Below are 18,106 nucleotides of genomic sequence, written 5' to 3' on the forward strand. Positions count from 1 at the left end.
ACGGCACACGATTCAGCTTACTCCCAGCGGACAGTGCTGAGTGGCACACTCACTGGACGTTGACGGGGAGCCGAGCTTCCGCTGCAGCGAGACAGTGTATCATGGCACATCGAAAGAATCGTGAACGAGCGCGGCTCAGTGAGACACATGATACACACGGCTCCTTCGGCTCACTGGACACGCGGAGAGCCGAGCTTCCGCTGCAGCGAGGCATACAGTGAATCATAGCACATCGAAAGAATCGTGAACGAGCGCGGCTCAGTGAGACACATGATACACACGGCTCCTTCGGCTCACTGGACACGCGGAGAGCCGAGCTTCCGCTGCAGCGAGGCATACAGTGAATCATGGACAGTGAATCATGGCACATCGAAAGAATCGTGAACGAGCGCGGCTCAGTGAGACACATGATACACACGGCTCCTTATCGGCTCACTGGACACGCGGAGAGCCGAGCTTCCGCTGCAGCGAGACATACAGTGAGACATGCTAGACTGAAAGAATCGTATGCTATAATGGACTCTCGAGCTCAGCTCATTTGAAAATAATACCCATTTGCATTCACTGTCCTCTTCGTACAGGGAGGTTTAAATAATAGATGGATTTATTTGCAGTGTTAAAAAGGTAGTCACAACATAATTCTGAAGTAGCTAGTAAGTAGGTAGGCTATTAGGTTATACTATTTATTAGTTTAATGAATCTTAGTATTATAACTTAGTTGACATTTGACAGTTAAACTCGACTCTAGCCTGCCCTGTGACTATGAGTCATGCCCACTCAAAAGTACCTGTTTTATATTGGGAAGAACGGCTCAGTATTTTCTCAGTTCATATGTCACATCGTTGCACAGGACTTCAATCATATGTGGACAGACGCAATAACAGTATGTTGAATCAGAAAACCAGCGGGCTACTGTACATCTCGAGTAGCCTATACAAAATATGACGATTTAAAAAAATCCTCAGCTGATAGAAAAATACTTTTAAAAAAAAGACTGAGTGAGTTGTCGTGCGGTTAATATCGCGTGGCTATGCGTTTGGATTCGGGGGATGGTGGGTTCGAATCCCACCGTCGGCAGCCGTTAAGATGGTTTTTCCGTAGTTTCCCCATTTTCACACCAGGAAATGCTGGGACTGTACCTTAATTCAGGCCATGGCTGCTACCTTCCTAATCCTAACCTTTCCCACCCTGCGTTGCCGGAAACCTTCGATGTATTAGAGTAACTAGCATTTTTTCTAAGAAAGGAGTTCATAGTATGAAGACCAGATGGCAGCTGCGAGCACTGAATGCTGTTGCTGCTGTCTTACCAGCACATACTACACTGATGCAGTAGGAGCAGTGACCAATGAGCCGTGAATCGGATCACTGTATCGATTCAGTAACGTGAACGGAATCAAATGAATCGATTCAGTAAAATGAATCGAATGTCCCATCACTACTGTACTTACATATACAGCTAACGTGTTGATGTATAATTTTACATTCGTAAGTGAGTTGTGTAACAACGTACACATAAATTAGGCCTACTGTACTTAAGCATACTGGTTTGCAGAACATTCAGTTATGGAGAAAAAGAAAACTAGACAGTTTACAAATTAAGAAAAATTGTAAGTTTATTGAGAGAGTGGATGCTAATCCACACATGAAATGTGTGTAAAATTGCCCAGATGTTGGACATTCCTACAACTACTTTAAATGCAATTGTAGCAAGCAAAAGAAAATTGAGAACGCTTATCTGGCAGAAGAAAGCAGCCAAATGAAACGTGTTCATAAAAGCCAGTTACCAGATTCAGAAGATGTTCTGGTGAAATGGTTTAAACAAACTCGAGCTTCGACTATTCCTATTGATGGAACAATGATTCTGGGCAAGGCATCACATTAGGCTGTCAAAATGGGATTATGTAACTATAAGGCATCTAACGGACAACTTGAATGTTTTAAAAAATGGAATAAACTTCATACAAATCTGTACATGGGGAGGCTGCCAGTGTCAATATCGATACAGTTCAGACTTGGAGAGATACGACACTGCCGGAAATCATAAAGGACTATGATGTTTTTAATGCAGATGAAGCTGGCCTTTTTTTCCAGCTTCTTCCTGATAAAATGTATGCATTCAAGGGTGAGAAATGCCATGGAAGTAAACTCAGTAGAGAGAGACTGATGGTACTACTATGTCGCAAAGAAAGTGGTTCAGAGAAATAGACGCCACTCATAAAACGGAAATCGAAGAATCCGCACAGTTTTACGAATGTATGTACTTTTCCATACCAGTACACAGCAAATACCAATGCTTAGATGCTGTCATCAATTTTTGAGAACTTCTTGCAATCACTTGATGCCAGAAATGGCAGAGGAAAATACTGTTGTTCATTGACCAATGTGTAGCGCACGCACTTGATACATCTTATTTGAGAAATGTATGTGTAGTGATTCTTCTTGCAAGCAGTACAAGCCATCTCCAACCGCTGGACTAGGGCATCATCCAGTCTGTGAAGCAAAAATATAGAACGGTGATCATGCAGAAGAGGATGGCTCTCCTGGAAATAGCTTCACATAAAATATGAATTTAGAATGCCATACATTTCTTAAAATCTGCTTGGGCATTTGTAAATGAGACCACAATTCGAAAATGTTTCCGCACAAAGTGGGCTTCGTTCATTCAGCCACTGATGATGTTTCAATGAAAATACTGAAAAGCACTAATCGTATGGATGAAGAATGTAGCCAGCTAGGGTCAGATGAACACGTGAATTTTGCCACGTATGTTGAAGGTGATAACAACATTGCCACCTGCGAAGTGCAGACGGTACATGAAATTTATGAACAGCTGATGACTGATAAAGACAGTAACGAGCATGGACCCGAGGATGAAAATGAAAACAGTGAGATCTGCGCAGCAATACCAATGCATCTGGCAATGGTAGAAGTTATGGACATAGTGCGATGTTATGTATCAAGTTTTGTCGTGGATGACAATGTAATGGATTATGTTACCAAACTCGATACTCTTGTATGTAATTTGGAATGAAAGAAGAAGCAGTCTACATCAGATATGTTTCTTACATGCAAGTGATGATGTGCAAGTTACTCTGTGTATTTTTAAACTTGTGTTGCTTTATTCTGAATCAAATTCTTGACAATTTTTGTACATTTTAATTTTTTGTATGCAAATAGTGTCAGTATAGTTTACGTTTCTAAGAATGTGTTTCCTTCATGTTTTACTAAGTTGGTGTTCTTAAAATACATAATTTCTTTATTCATTTCATTAATTATAATTGTAAACACTTGTTTATCTTTATCATAATTTAATACTAGTATCCGGTTGGCCATTTTTGTTCTGTACTTAACATCTCTTCAATACGCACTAAATGTACGTAACACGACCTAATAGGTTGAAAGTCGGTTTCAATTCTTTTTTTCCATTTTTTAGCAAGCTTCCTTTTTATGACTCTTGTCGTTCCCACAAAAACGTCCTAACCAGTTTTGGCTATATTAAACTGATCACTTACTCAGTGCAGATCACTTCATCTTCAGTTCTCCTGATGAGCAGAACTGGACCAGGATATTTTACTAATTGCTCAAAATTATTCAGGTTCATGTAATCACGAACAGTCTTCTTGATGATTGGCTCCAGTGCATGGGGCATCTTTGTAACAGCCAGAGCCATAACATCATCAAATGTTGCATCTAAAATCTGTAAAATATAAAAAATTAAAGTTAAAATCACCTTCTACTATCATAGGTTTCTTATTCTAATGAAAACTATGAGAAAGCAAGAGGCAGGATAAATAGTTATTAAAAATATATCTGAGTTCTCAGGCCATGTTACCAACTTTTTACATACATTTTCAAAAGTTCCTGAATTTCTGGGGTGTGTGAGAAGGTAGGAAATTTTGTTGAAAAATTCTACTACCAATGATAACGTTCGCTCTCTTTTGCAAACACTCCCAGATATGAACACAGCACAAGCTTCAAATAGAGTAAAGGTTAAACTGCATGACAGTGAAGGTTTATACATTTCAAAAGACTTATGAATACAAATAAATGCAGTGCACTAAAGGAGTATCTTGGAAATGTTTGTGGACTTAGGCTATATGTGGTAGCCTGCTGAGCCTCTGCAATTGAAGACCTCCTCAGAATAAGGATGTACCCAACAAATCAGTAATTTTTTATGATATAGGAAAATTATTTTGGGGGTTTATTTCATGGTATACATTACTTGAATCAATTCATATGCAAGTGTGCAAATGGATTCATCTATTAAAAACAATATTTTGTGGTTATAACCTAAGGTTTTAAAAACAATGTATGAACAAGGAAGTGATACAGTGGAAAAAATCACCTGCAAGTATGTCTTACATCTACTGTATATATATAAAATAAGAGTTTTGACTGCACATTGCTCAGAATTTAAAAAGAATGTTATTTCTGTGCCAGACGTGTCTACAGTAACAAGGAAATGCACTTTTTAATTTTCTGTCATCTCTGTCTGTATGTACGTAAGCCCATCACGACGAAATGGCTGACGAGAATTGAATGAAAATCAGTATAAAGTCGGGGAATGCGCCTCTACAATCTAGGCTATAAATAATTTTATTCACTAGGCTATAAATAATTTTATTCACACTGACTGAAATGGTAGTTCAGGGGAAGGCATAAAATTTAATTCTCAAACATTTATGTCATTAGTGGTCCTATCGATAAATACTACAGAACTAAAGTTATATAGAATTAAATTTGTGATCATTTATGTCTTATACATTTTTTACCGTACTGGTTATGGTAACAGAGATATTCGTGAATTTGTATTTTTGTTGCGAAGTCCATATCATGAGAAAACGAGTAAACAGATTTTAATAAAAATGGTAGTTTAGGGGAAGGTGCCTAAAATTTAATTTTTAAATACCTATGTTATTAGTCCTATCGAAAAGTACTACATACCAAAAGGTATAGATAATATAATTTCCAATCATTTATGTTTTATTCAGTTTTACTGCAGCGATAAGAGCGGTATTTCAGAGTCGGAAGAAGACTAAATGTAAAGGCCTACAATATCGAAAGCTCATAAAATTGATCAACAATAACATTACAATGACCACCGTTTGTTGTGATGTTCTTTGACTCTTCTGCTGCCACTCATCTCTGATAGATGGTATTAGTGTTGCATACCGATAACAGCCTGCCTGAATATTGTTGGGAAATAGCTGGGGAGTTAGATAACTTTCTTCTTGAGCATGCCTTTCCTCTGGTTCATGTTTTTCTGATACTACTGGTATGTAACACAGTGGTTCATCATAGTATTCCCCATCTATTCGATCCGTACTCTGAGGCGCTGATTGGAATGATCAGTGTGTGCACTTAACCCCTTAACTGGGGAATAGTTTCATAACATCAACCAGCCAGTGGGTGATTATTCAGCGCAACGCACACTTTTGGAATGGGTACAGTAGCGTGAGGCAGATGTAAATACAAAAAACAAAAACAAACCCCATGGCACTACAGCCCTTGCAGGGCCTTGGCCTACCAAGCGACTGCTGTTCAGCCCGAACGCCTGCAGATTACGAGGTGTCGTGTGGTCAGCACGACGAATCCTCTCGGCCGTTATTCTTGGCTTTCGAGACCGGGGCCGCTACCTCACCGTTAGATAGCTCCTCAATTCTAATCACGCAGGCCGAGTGAACCTCGAACCAGCCCTCAGGTCCAGGTAAAAATTCCTGACCTGGCCGGGAATCGAACCCGGGGCCTCCGGATAAGAGGCAGGCACGCTAGCCCTACACTATGGGCCGGCATAGATATAAATACTCGACAGAAAAATATATTTTTCTTGATTTATTTAAATTATGAGTGATATAGTAGAAATTCAATAGCATTATGTTATTACCGTTTTTTCTTGTAAACCCATAAATATATACACAGTGTGTTCATACAAAAGTGAATTTAAAAAGTGTTCCTTTCATTATTATGATGACATTTTTTCAAGTTTTCAGATATGCATCAATAGGGTCTACATACTTTCTGGTTCATAGGTCATTCAGAAATTGCGTACAGTGTGGTAAATACGGAAGCAAGGACAAGCACAAAGGGGCACGTCACATTCCTCACAGTAGTAGACAGTTTCCCGTCGCCTCTGGTTTGACAGGCACATAACACAACGTTTTCTTGAGTGATTCCTACATCCGGTCGGCGAATTCTCAGATAATTCAACATCTTTCTTAACCAAGCCTTTATCACGTCACACGGAACAGTTTACCATCATATACAGACCAATTTACAAAAAGTTATCAGAACATGGACAATGGAGTTCACAGAACAACTGTATCGTAGTAACAACAACAACAACTCGCAAATTTAGTTATTTCAATGTACATATACACAAATATATTCTTTATGAAGAATTTGGCGCGGACCGTACGAGGCAACACGAGACAGCTGTTGGACTGCCGCCTAGGCACGATCTACCCGACTGGCGTGAGACCGGATAAAAGTTAATAGGACAGCAATAATCACATCTAATATGAATGGAATTTGTTTAAATTATGATAGTAGATGGCAGAAGTGATTAAGAATAGTCAGACGCCTATAGGAAACTAACCCTACGTAAGAACACATTTAGAAGTACAAGAACGCCTAAAGGTGTCAAACCCAATACTCATGCGACAGCTGTTGACGCCTTTAGGCATCAAACCCAGTTAAGGTGTTAATGGAATAATGGCAGAGGATTGTTCACGGCTGTCTGTGGCCTGTTCATTCCAGCTCTGGAACTTTGGACTGTTAGATCGGCAGCGTAGTACTGTTCGTTAAGTGAGAAAATGTGTGGTTTTTCATTTGATGGAGTATTTCAAATGATAACATTGCTTTTAATCGCACCATACCTACTGGCATTGTTGTAATGACCTATGTTCTCTTCAGTTGGGAAAGTCACTAAGTCAGTCTGAGGATGTAAAAAGGCAGGTGGAAACGTGAATATCTGTCATTATAATGAAAACTCCCCAACTTGACTGCGAATGATGGTAGCTATTACAATGAAAATTCCCTAACACAGTCTTCACATGAGAAAGGACATATGGTGACTCCCCCATTGCGTTTCTGGGGTAACGTTAAGAGGCATTCAATTTAATACAATCTTATTTACAACGTGTACACTACCCAATCTAGAATTCTTTATACAATGTAGAATTCCGTAGCAAAGCACGGATACATCACTAGCTTGAATATAACAGAAGAGAAATCCTGTACATGCACTTGGAACACAAATGATAGCAAATAATATTAGGGTAATAATAAAAATAACAATATGAAAATATTTCAAAATATAGGCGTGATTTCATCTAAGGCCTTTTTTTAAATGATCTAGAAATATTACACCTTGTGATGAACCAAGGAAAGAAAGGGATGAGGAGAAAAATTAACCAGATCTTACCAGAGACGAGGCAAAGATCAGAAGCCTCGAACAATTATACCGAAACAAAACAAACATTAAAAGAGCAGTCGCAGAAGAAAAGACCAAGGCATGGAATATATTCACTCAGAAACTGGAGGAAGACAGCAGAGGCAATAAGAAACTACTGTAGAGTGTTATCAGAGGTAAAAGGAAACCAATGAATACCATAAAGGCACTTGAAAATGAAAATGGAAATCTGGTTAGGACAGAAAGTGACATGAGAGAAGTCCTGAAGAACCATTTCGACCACCTACTGAATAGAACAGTTCAAAAACAAAATATAGAACTGGAAATCCAAGCCTACAATGAAGAACCTCCCGTCACCTGGACAGAAACTGAGACAGCCTTAAAATCTATGCCTAAAGGAAAATCCTCAGGTGCAGATGAAGTGAATGCGGACATGATAAAGGCAGCAGGCATCCAGGGTATACAATGGCTGCACAAAGTACTAAATGCCATATGGACAGACAACAAAATACCTGCAGATTGGAGCAAGGGCGTTATAATTTCCCTGTTTAAGAAAGGCAGCGGAAGGAAACCCACCAACTATAGAGGATTAATCCTGCTATCTCATGGGCTAAAAATTCTAGAGAAGATCATAGAAAGGAGATCAAGAACCATCAATGAACCACAGTAAGAGGAGGAGCAATATGGATTCAGAAGTAACAGATCAACAATGGATCTAATTTTTAGCAACAGCATGCTGATGGAAAAGTATTGGGAGAAGGCAAGAACCTGGTCATTGTATTCCTGGATATAGAAAAGGCCTATCATAGTGTTATAAGAGATACGATCTGAGAGTGCCTGAGGAAAAGAAATGTGCCTGAAGGACTCATAAGGAAAATTCAGGTGTTGTACAAAGACTGTACTAGCTGTGTACAAATTGGGGAAGGTCAATCATCATTGTTTGAGACCAAGAGTGGAGATCAGCAAGGAAGTGCATTGTCCCCACTCAAGGTAACTAGAATATAAGGTAGGGTACTCCGGCGGTTAAAGCTTCCATTGGCTGGAGCGCTCTGACGTCACGCGGTATGAACGATAGCGAGTAAGGTACACAGTCGCAGTACAGCAAGCCTGTGAGTTCTCATGCCTGTGAAACATCTTCTCAATCTTTCATCAAATAATAGTCTGGTTTAGTCCGATTCAATAAGTAACAGCACTTCCAATAGATTTAAAAACATGAAAATGCGTTAAATTTCGTCACATGCTGAGCAGGTAGAACATCAACTATCAAATACATGACATATAATACGATAAGAAATAAAATATTGCCATGCAACTCAAAATTATTTATTTATTTCCTGATGAAGTAAATATTTAGATCAAATGGCATAGGAAAATATGCACCATATCGACATCTTTATGGAATTATTTTAAATTATTAAAACATACGTGTCAGGAGACTTAATGACTTGATGAACCAGCCCAAAGCTTAGCCTTCTTATTGGCATATTTTCTCAGTGCTAGCTCCTTACTCTTTGCATTAAAATGTCATATCCTAATAAATGTCCTGGTCCTTAATAATAGAAATAAGAGTTTTCACGTTTTTGCATCTGGATACAGTCTTACTGTGAAACACACCAAATGAAATTTCGAGCTGGGCTATATTTTTTAACCACTCATGACTGGGATGTGTGAGGCCTCCTTTTAAAATAACTGAGATCCAGTAACAAGTCTCTTCTCGCACGACATTTTTGTCTCTTTCTTCGTATTTACTGTATATCGGATCACGGATACTGTATTATTTCACAAGCTTCGAAATATATTCAGAAATATAAGTTATTAGCACATAATAATGTTAATGTTATTGGATTTTACGTCCCACTAACTATGTTTTTGAGCACCTTCACCACCGGACTGAGACAGGATCGAACCTGCCAAGTTGGGCTAAAAAGGCCAGCGATCTACCATTTGAGTTGCTACTCAGCCCGGCTATTAGCACATAACAATAATTATAGAAAATATGATTTTCATTCAGTCGTTTATATCTGACACCTTTTTACCGTACGAGCTGCAATATGGAGATATTCAAGAGTTTATTACAAAGTGTTTCAATAACCAAGCATTGCTGACGAGGAAGTATTGTTATGCCATCACAGTAGCAAACTAACTGGCTATGATGGTTGTTGTCGTTATTGTCTTAATAATATGCGAAATAATAATAATGTTATTTGTGTTACGTCTCACAACATTTATGGTTTTCTGAGACTCGAGGTGCCGTAATTTTGTCCCACAGGAGTTGTTTTACGTGCCGACAATTTATAGCGCCACACGTTTCCATAATATGTTGACTGCATTTTAATCAGTACAGTGGTTCTACTTCAGATACTGACAACACGAACACTGTTCACGTAGTGAACCACTATAAAATTATTATGTCTCCGTGATCCGATATACAGTAAATACGTAGAAAGACAAAAATGTTGGTCGGTCACTTGGTTTCTTGGTTTACACTGCGTGAACCATCAACGATAGACCCCAAGTGTAAGCGTACGAAATGTAGAGCATAGAATCCTCTACAAAAAAGTCCGTGATGGCACATACCTATTTCCAACCGGCTGCCCTCTAGAAGCGATTTTATGCTACAGTCCGCGGTAAAAAATATAACTCCTTAAAATTAAATAAATATTTTGATATTATCCTCGAACTCTCATCAAAATAAATTGTTTGACATCCTCCAGTATTTTATAAGGATTACAATAATCTTGTCAGGACATTATTTGCATGAATGGTTCAGAAGTTATGACCATTTTAGACTGTAGTGGTAATACGTGTCAGCAGGACGGGAGAGCGCTGTCTCATATCACATGACGTCACGCAGAAGGCAGACAGGGAGAGAAACAAGTGAGCGCGATGCAGGAAGGGACCCCTCTGGTCCCCACTACTGTTCATCACTGTTATGGACAATATAATGAAGAACATCAAGGAAAAGTTAGGTGAACTGAATGCAGTGGCCTTTGCTGATGATATCATGATTTGGCGTGAAACAGAAGAGGAAGTACAGACCAGACTCAATGTATGGAAATCTCAGTTCCAGGAATATAACCTCAACATCAGCGAGACCAAGACAGTGGTGATGGCAGTCAACAGAGAAGGACATCGAGCAAGTGTAAAACTAGGAGACCACCAGCTAGAGTGTGTGGATAGTTTTCCTTACTTTGGAAGTATAATCTCCAGTGATAATTTGGTCAGAAAGGAAAGACCAAGGAAGACCAAGATGGACAAGTTAATACTAGGTTTACCGCAGTGGTCAAAATGACCATTTTCAATTCTGTTTTCTCTATCACTCTCATTATGCAATTAGGGCATACAAATCCTTATGTAGCTTTTAATGATTTTAAGTGTACTTTTCGGCATATAGCTTCAAAAATCTGTAACTCATTTCCTGTTGGTGCTATGACGTCATATACCTACTTTTACCGGACGGTCAATTTGACCGGTACTGCAGTAGCTACAGTATATATCAGACTTCAGGATATAATTCTAACAAACTGTTGACAGTATACTTTATCACCGTAGTATCGAATAGAACGTATTGTTGTGCTACAATGGGGCAGCTGTTGGCTCTTTTCATACAATGATACAAGTACACTGACAAGAAACATAGTATTTGTTTAGTAATGAAAAGTGTGCAATCGTAACGAGCAGTCGACTGACATGTTCACTCGTTACAAACATTCAAACTAGTTTTCCGGATTGTTTGTAATTACTCTGAAGGAGTATGTTCTGTATGTTCTAGCATAGTCTGCTGACAGATGCTGACCCTGGATTTTTCTCCCAAACTAGGGTACGAAACCGTTTCCTGGAAATCATGAGATTTCTTCCACTCGATGAAAAATCTACCAGCAGTGATAATCTGATGATGATGATGCTTGTTGCTTAAAGGGGCCTAACATCGACGTCATCGGCTCCTAATGGTACAAAATGAAATAACAAAAAATTCAAATTCATCCACTGACCGAAATAAAATTTTAAAAATGTCATGAAGAATGAATGGATGGATGGACATGAACCCTACAAAAAAACAAAAACAAAAACAAACAAACAAACAAACAAACAAACAAAAACAGTGGATCAGACTCAAAAAGAAGGTAGTTAATTAGAGTATTACTGACCAAGGAACCATTTATAAAGCACAATGATGCTTGATGTCTGAATGGGTGCTAAATTCACATCTAAGGCCCCACAGAATGGTACATGTCGCGAGTAAAGTAGAACCATGGTATTTGTCATTTTGGGGTACTGATCAAAAGTAGCGAAGAATCATGGTGGTCCACACAAGATGGTACTACTCACAAGTATTGCAATTCGTACAAGGAACGCAGACCTATGGTGTTTCTCACACAATGGCGCCACTCATAGCCAACGCAAACTGGTAAGGTTCCTCACCTAGGTGTACTAGTCACGGGCGCCGGTATTCCCGTGGTGTTCCTCACATAGTGGGTACCAATCACAGGCAACGCTGACCCACAGTGCCGCTCATATAGCGGTACAACTCACAGGCTATGCCCAGACCCGCGGTGTTGCTCACATGGGTACAACGCACGGGTACTGGAATCAACCAGGCCAGGCTTTTTACTGCAACTAATCACAAACCTATTTCGTACCAATTTAGTGATACTACTCGCAAGTACATGCAACCCATGGTGTTCCCCGCATGATGGTACGAATCAAGAGTAGTTTCATGGTTCTAATTCAATCATCCCTTGGTCGCCCCTTGTAGTCGCCTCTTACGACAGGCAGGGGATACCGCGGGTGTATTCTACATGTGCGTCCCCCACCCGCAAAGGGTAGTGTGTTTGGTCCGCGAGAGGTATTTTATTTCCCTCAAGTCCGCCGGCAAGCTGGTTAGGACCCTCCTATCCGCCACCTGGGACGCGCCACGTGGGAGTATCACCTCTCCCCCTGCTACGCCTGCGTAGCAGGTTCGTGGTGATAATCTGAAAACTGATAGATTTGCGCTTGTATCTGTTGTGTGGGACAAATTTATATCTAATTGTGCCATTTGCTACAGACCAGGTGAGAACATTACCATGGATGAACAGCTTTTACATTGAAAACTAGAAGCCCATTTATGCAGTATAATGCCAATAAACCAGACAAGTTTGGTATTAAATTTTGTTTGGCTGTCGATGTGGAAGCCAAGTATGTTGTAAGCAGTTTTTCCTATCATGGGAAAGATCAAATGTGATCCACGGATCTGACTAAGTGAACATGTAGTATTGCGTCTTGCTGAGTCTTTCATCAATCAGGGAAGAAATATTACTTGTGATAACTTCTTCACTTCATTAAAACTAGTGAAATCATTATTTTTAAACGCAAGTATCGTGGGCACACTGAACCGTAGTAGAAGAAACGTTCCTCCTCCTGTGAAGACCAGCAGTGACCCATTCTACAGCACAGTAGTGTACAAAGATGAGGATGTAACTCTCACGTCCTACCGAAGTAAAAAGTACAAGAATGTCCTAATTCTCAACGAACAACACCCGAAGAAAAATCCTGAAACAGTAGCTTTCTATAATACTACCAAATTTGGTGTCGACATAGTAGAGCAAATGGGCTATAAACACATGGTAAAATCGATGCGTTGGCAATGGCCAGTGCATGTCTTCAACATATAGATCTCGCTGGTATAAATCCTTATGCATTGTGTAAGGCAACAACCGGAAAGCAAAAATCGAGAAGCGTATTCCTGAGACAGTTGGCAACCGATCTAGTGCATCCTTATGCATCTTTGTGGATCAGTAGGCCTCTCAACACCATTGTTGCTGTTGGCTGCAACAATGAGGCCCTAGCCTCCGAAGAAAGTTCACATCACAGACAGCGCCAGGTCGCAGTGTGCAAAAGGAACAAGACAAAGTAAAGGTGTGTAATGTGTAGAAAACGGGTCTGTGGTTACTTCACTTCAAAGGTGACCAAGCAAAGTGTGTGTACAGCGTGACTAGTAAGTTGAAAAGCAGAAAGTGACATTCATGCAGATACGTATATAATGTAAACCAATGTATGTAAGAAGAACATTCTGACTTACTAGTGTATTTATTTATTTATTTATTTATTTATTTATTTATTTATTTATTTATTTATTTATTCATAATAGTTTTTACAAGTCCTACATGATCATAATTAAATTAGGGTCTATGTTTTTGTACTCAATTCGATCCTTTTTCTGGCACTAATATCCTCAAGAAAGTGAATGTATGTTACTATTGCTCAAAATGACTACTTTGGTAAAAAATAGGTAGAAAGGATGTTTGGTAATCCTAGTATTAAATGAGGAGGTGAGGAAAGAAGCTGGAATAAAGACATCCCTATTAGACCGAATCGGCACATCCAGACTATGGTTGTATGGGCATGTGATGAGGATGGAGCCTACAAGAACAGCCAGAATAAATTTGGAAAGACCAATGGCGGGGAAAAGACCTGCAGGAAGACCTAAAACCCGATGGATGGACATGATCAAGGTTGATCTAGTTACCAGAGGATGTACAGTGGATGATGTTCTCCATGACAAGTTGTATATGGACAGGAAGAAGTGGAAGAGGCTCATTAGCAGTACCTACCCAGGAAACTGGAACTGTACAATGATGATGATGATGATGATGATGATGATGATGAACCAACACAAGCACTGTCCACCATACTGACTTATGTTCCTTCTTTACACAACAGAAGACAAAGTTCTGCTGGCTGAAAACCAGCCTGAAGTTTAAATGTAAGTCATAAGAATACACCACAGCATAGAGGCGTGATGATACATTCCACTGAAGAGATATATATATATATATGCACAAATTACACTACACAACAAAATGATGGCATATTAAAACAGTGGCATGAGAACAGTGACGACAATAGAAATAATAAATTTCCTTAGAACTCGAAGTCCTCTTACTAAGCCCTGAGTGAGTGATTTTCAGCTTCAAGAAGCAAAATCACTCCCAACTTTGGTCCTATTACTCAAGAAAAGGCTAAGGAAGTGCTAGTGAACTTGGCTATGAAAATTTTAAAGCTTGGAATGGTTGGCTGGAAAAATTTAGATTAAGGCACAACATGATTCATGTTTGTGGGTTACTGTAGTCACGTCCTAGTTCGTGAACCATGGGCAACGGCTAAGTGGCCTAGTAAGTGGTCCTGAGAGTCGGGATACCAGTTGCTATGGAATGGGAGTGGGCATCTCGGACATATTCTGAGTCATGGCCCTCCTTGTGCTCAGGCAGCTAGGACTATACAATTCACCGGTGGTCCATAACCCGTTAGAAGAGAGATCCTCACTTGGACTATATGCAAGTAGGGTAGCATCCTGCTTCATGAATTTACTGAGCTCAGAACATTTTAAGCAAGCCTCGGACCTATGGGAGTAATGGAGTCCCACTCCCATTTGACAGGCGACTCCTTGGAAACAACTTGGCAAACGAAATGGAATTCGATGGGGAGCTATCAATATTAATGGGGCTTATGGAAGAAAGTAGAACTGGCTGAGTAAGCAAAGAGGATGCATCTGGATGTGCTAAGAGTAAGTGATATCCGGCTAAGGGGAGATAACGAGGAAGAGGTAGGATATTATAAAGTGTACTTGACGGGTGTTAGAAAGGGAAGGGCAGAGTCTGGGGTAGGGCTCCTTATCAGGAATACCATTGCATTCAACATAGTTTCTGTTAGGCACATAAATGAGCGAATTTTGTGGGTAGATCTGTCAGTTGGAGGAATTAGGACAAGAATTGTGTCCGTGTATTCACCATGTGAGGGTGCAGATGAGGATGAAGTTGATAAGTTTTATGAAGCATTGAGATACATCGTGGTCCGGGTAAACCGCAAGGATAGAATAGTGCCAATGGGCGATTTCAATGCGAGAGTTGGGAATAGAACTGAAGGATACGAAAGGGTGAATGGTAAATGTGGGAAAGATATGGAAGCTAATGCGAATGGGAAGTATTTGATGGACTTCTGTGCTAGTATGGGTTTAGCTGTTACGAATATATTCTTCAAGCATAAGGCTATTCACTGCTACACATGGGAGGCTAGGGGTACCAGATCCATAATAGATTATATCTTAACAGACTTTGAATTCAGGAAATCTGTAGGGAATGTACGAGTTTTTCATGGATTTTTCGATGAAACAGACCACTATCTGATCTGTAGTGAACTAAGGTAGAGAAAGTGAAATCTGTCTGCGAACGAATAAGGGTAGAAAATCTCCACGACGAGGAAATTAGACAGAAGTACATGGATATGATTAGTGAGAAGTTTCGAACAGTAGACAGTAAGCAGGTTCAGGATATAGAAAGTGAATGGGTGGCATACAGGGATGCTGTAGTAGAAACAGCTAGGGAATGCCTAGGAACAACAGTGTGTAAAGATGGGAAAAGGCGAACATCTTGGTGGAATGATGAAGTGAGAGCAGCCTGTAAACGTAAAAAGAAGGCTTATCAGAAATGGCTCCAAACAAGGGCCGAGGCAGACAGGGATTTGTACGTAGGTGAAAGAAACAGAGCGAAACAAACAGTTGTTGAATCCAAAAAGAAGTCATGGGAAGATTTTGGTAATAACCTGGAAAGGCTAGGTCAAGTAGCAGGGAAACCTTTCTGGACAGTAATAAAGAATCTTAAAAAGGGATGGAAAAAGGAAATTAACAGTGTTTTGAGTAATTTAGGCAAACTCGTAATAGATCCCAGAGAATCACTGGAGAGGTGGAGGGAATATTTAGAACATCTTCTCAATGTAAAAGGAAATCATCCTGGTGGTGTTGCAAACAGCCAAACTCATAGGGAGGAGGAAAATGATGTTGGTGAAATTATGCTTGAGGAAGTGGAAAGGATGGTAAATAAACTCCATTGTCATAAGGCAGCAGGAATAGATGAAATTAGACATGAAATGGTGAAGTATAGTGGGAAGGCAGGGATGAAATGGCTTCACAGAGTAGTAAAATTAGCATGGAGTGTTGGTAAGGTACCTTCAGATTGGACAAAAGCAGTAATTGCACCTATCTATTAGCAAGGGAACAGGAAGGATTGCAACAACTATCAAGGTATCTCATTGATTAGTATACCAGGCAAAGTATTCACTCGCATCTTGGAACGGAGGGTGTGATCAGTCGTTGAGAGGAAGTTGGATGAAAACCAGTGTGGTTTCAGATCACAGAGAGGCTGTCAGGATCGGATTTTCAGTATGCGCCAGGTAACTGAAAAATGCTACGAGAGAAATAGGCAGTTGTGTTTATGTTTTGTAGATCTAGAGAAAGCATATGACAGGATACCGAGGGAAAAGATGTTCACTATACTGGAGGACTATGGAATTAAAGGTAGATTATTAAAATCAATCAAAGGCATTTATGTTGACAATTGGGCTTCAGTGAGAATGGATGGTAGAATGAGTTCTTGGTTCAGGGTACTTACAGGGGTTAGACAAAGCTGTAATCTTTCACCTTTGCTCATCTGCTGAAAGGTATGAAATGGCAGGGAGGGATTCACTTAGGTGGAAATGTAGTAAGCAGTTTGGCCTACGCTGACGGCTTGGTCTTAATGGCAGACTGTGCCGAAAGCCTGCAGTCTAATATCTTGGAACTTGAAAATAGGTGCAAAGAGTATGGTATGAAAATTAGCCTCTCGAATACTGAATTGATGTCAGTAGGTAAGAAATTCAACAGAACTGAATGTCAGATTGGTGATACAAACCTAGAACAGGTCGATAATTTCAAGTATTTAGGTTGTGTGTTCTCCCAAGATGGTAATATAGTAAGTGAGATTGAATCAAGGTGTCGTAAAACTAATGCAGTGAGCTCACAGTTGCGATCAACAGTATTCTGTAAGAAGGAAGTCAGCTCCCAGACGAAACTATCTTTACATCGGTCTGTTTTCAGACCATTGCTTTACGGGAGCGAAAGCTGGGTGGACTCAGGATATCTTATTCATTTTATTTTTTATTTATATATTTAGTCTGATCCAGGACACCCTAGATTTACCATAAGACGCAGAATAATACACAATAACAATTTTGAGGGAAGATAAAAAGATTAATGTTTAAAAAAATGATAGGTTACAATTAACCATGTTAAATGGCATGAACTCCATATAAATGGTGACGAAGAATCGAAACGGAGTATTTGATGAGTGAGACGACTATCTCATCTTGTAGGCTTCTCGCTAGTAACAGACATGAAAGTAGCCAGAATGATTGCTGGTACAAACAGGTGGGAACAATGGCAGGAGGGTACTCGGAATGAGGAGATAAAGGCTAATTTAGGAATGAACTCAATGGATAAAGCTGTACGCATAAACCGGCTTCGGTGGTGGGGTCATGTGAGGCGAATGGAGGAGGATAGGTTACCTAGGAGAATAATGGACTCTGCTATGGAGGGCAAGAGAAGTAGAGGGAGACCAATACGACGATGGTTAGACTCAGTTTCTAATGATTTAAGAGGTATAGAACTAAATGAGGCCACAGCATTAGTTGCAAATAGAGGATTGTGGTGACGTTTAGTAAATTCTCACAGGCTTGCAGACTGAACGCTGAAAGGCATAACAGCCTATAATGATAATGTTTGTATGTATGTGTATAGACACAACATTAGCTTCAAAACTACCGAGCTCGATAGCTGCAGTTGCTTAAGTGCGGCCAGTATCCAGTAATCCGGAGATAGTGGGTTCGAACCCCACTGTCAGCAGC

The 18,106-nt window shown here is 39.9% G+C and overlaps 1 protein-coding gene across 1 annotated transcript in view; it reads right to left on the reverse strand.

Moving 5' to 3' along the window:
* LOC136857089 (phosphatidylserine lipase ABHD16A) overlaps positions 1-18,106 on the reverse strand; it is a 238,201-nt gene that overhangs the window by 121,900 nt on the left and 98,195 nt on the right. Inside the window, exon 9 of the mRNA XM_067135477.2 lies at positions 3,513-3,697. Coding sequence (XP_066991578.2) covers positions 3,513-3,697 — 185 coding nt within the window. The remainder of the gene's footprint in view (positions 1-3,512; positions 3,698-18,106) is intronic.

Source organism: Anabrus simplex, chromosome 1, assembly GCF_040414725.1.
Source record: "Anabrus simplex isolate iqAnaSimp1 chromosome 1, ASM4041472v1, whole genome shotgun sequence".
NCBI lineage: Eukaryota > Metazoa > Arthropoda > Insecta > Orthoptera > Tettigoniidae > Anabrus > Anabrus simplex.